This window comes from Hyposmocoma kahamanoa, unplaced genomic scaffold, assembly GCF_003589595.1.
Source record: "Hyposmocoma kahamanoa isolate Upper Pololo Valley unplaced genomic scaffold, ASM358959v1 76, whole genome shotgun sequence".
NCBI classification, from domain to species: domain Eukaryota; kingdom Metazoa; phylum Arthropoda; class Insecta; order Lepidoptera; family Cosmopterigidae; genus Hyposmocoma; species Hyposmocoma kahamanoa.
In genome coordinates this window covers 4,821,131-4,821,796 of record NW_020653900.1, presented here as the reverse complement: position 1 = coordinate 4,821,796, position 666 = coordinate 4,821,131, and the positions used below count along the sequence as shown (strand labels likewise).

The 666-nt window shown below is 46.2% G+C and overlaps 1 protein-coding gene across 1 annotated transcript in view; it reads right to left on the bottom strand.

Moving 5' to 3' along the window:
- LOC113232476 overlaps positions 1–654 on the bottom strand; it is a 24,167-nt gene extending 23,513 nt beyond the window's left edge. Inside the window, exon 1 of the mRNA XM_026467219.1 lies at positions 559–654. Within this exon, the coding sequence (XP_026323004.1) occupies positions 559–630 (72 nt within the window). The 5' untranslated portion in view covers positions 631–654. The remainder of the gene's footprint in view (positions 1–558) is intronic.
- Positions 655–666: the final 12 nt, after the last annotated feature.

Below are 666 nucleotides of genomic sequence, written 5' to 3'. Positions count from 1 at the left end.
CCTGTGCGACGTCAGTTTTCCCAGCTGCAGCCGCAGGGAATCGGGCAATCAGGGGCCGAAGTTCAGCCATGGCCTCTACTTTCGTTCTGGTCTTATCAGGAAGAACGATCATGATTTTCCCCTCTGTAGACCAGCACCGATTAACACCGAAGTGCTTACGAGCTGCGACAAATGTGGAGTGCCTCGCCTTAGTCAGAAACTCGGATATGGTGATACCAGAGCCTTTCAACGCAGTTTTACTGTCCCAGACAGATCGGCGAAGTTCGAAATCACCAAATCGAACCAGCACAGCTCTAGGTTTACTTTGTGAGGATCTCCATGGTCCCAAACGGTGACAAGCCAGTAAGTCTTTTTCATGTATTTCCGCTAAATGCAATTGGTTATGCAACAATTTCACAATTACTGAATTTAATTGTTCTTCCTTGTTCTCAGCTACACCATGGAAAAGCAGGACCTTTTTGCGCAAAAATGTTTCATGGCGGTCAAGACCCAAGGATATAAGCTCGATCTGAGCCTTAAGTTTAGACATAGTCTGAAGTACAAAACACTTGAACTCACTGAAGTCCTGGGAAAGCGATGCAATATTGCGGTGAGCAGGAGAAGTATCCGAAGCCTGGAGTTTGGCTTCATAGTCCCCCATTCTTGACTCAAACATCTTCTGTAAGT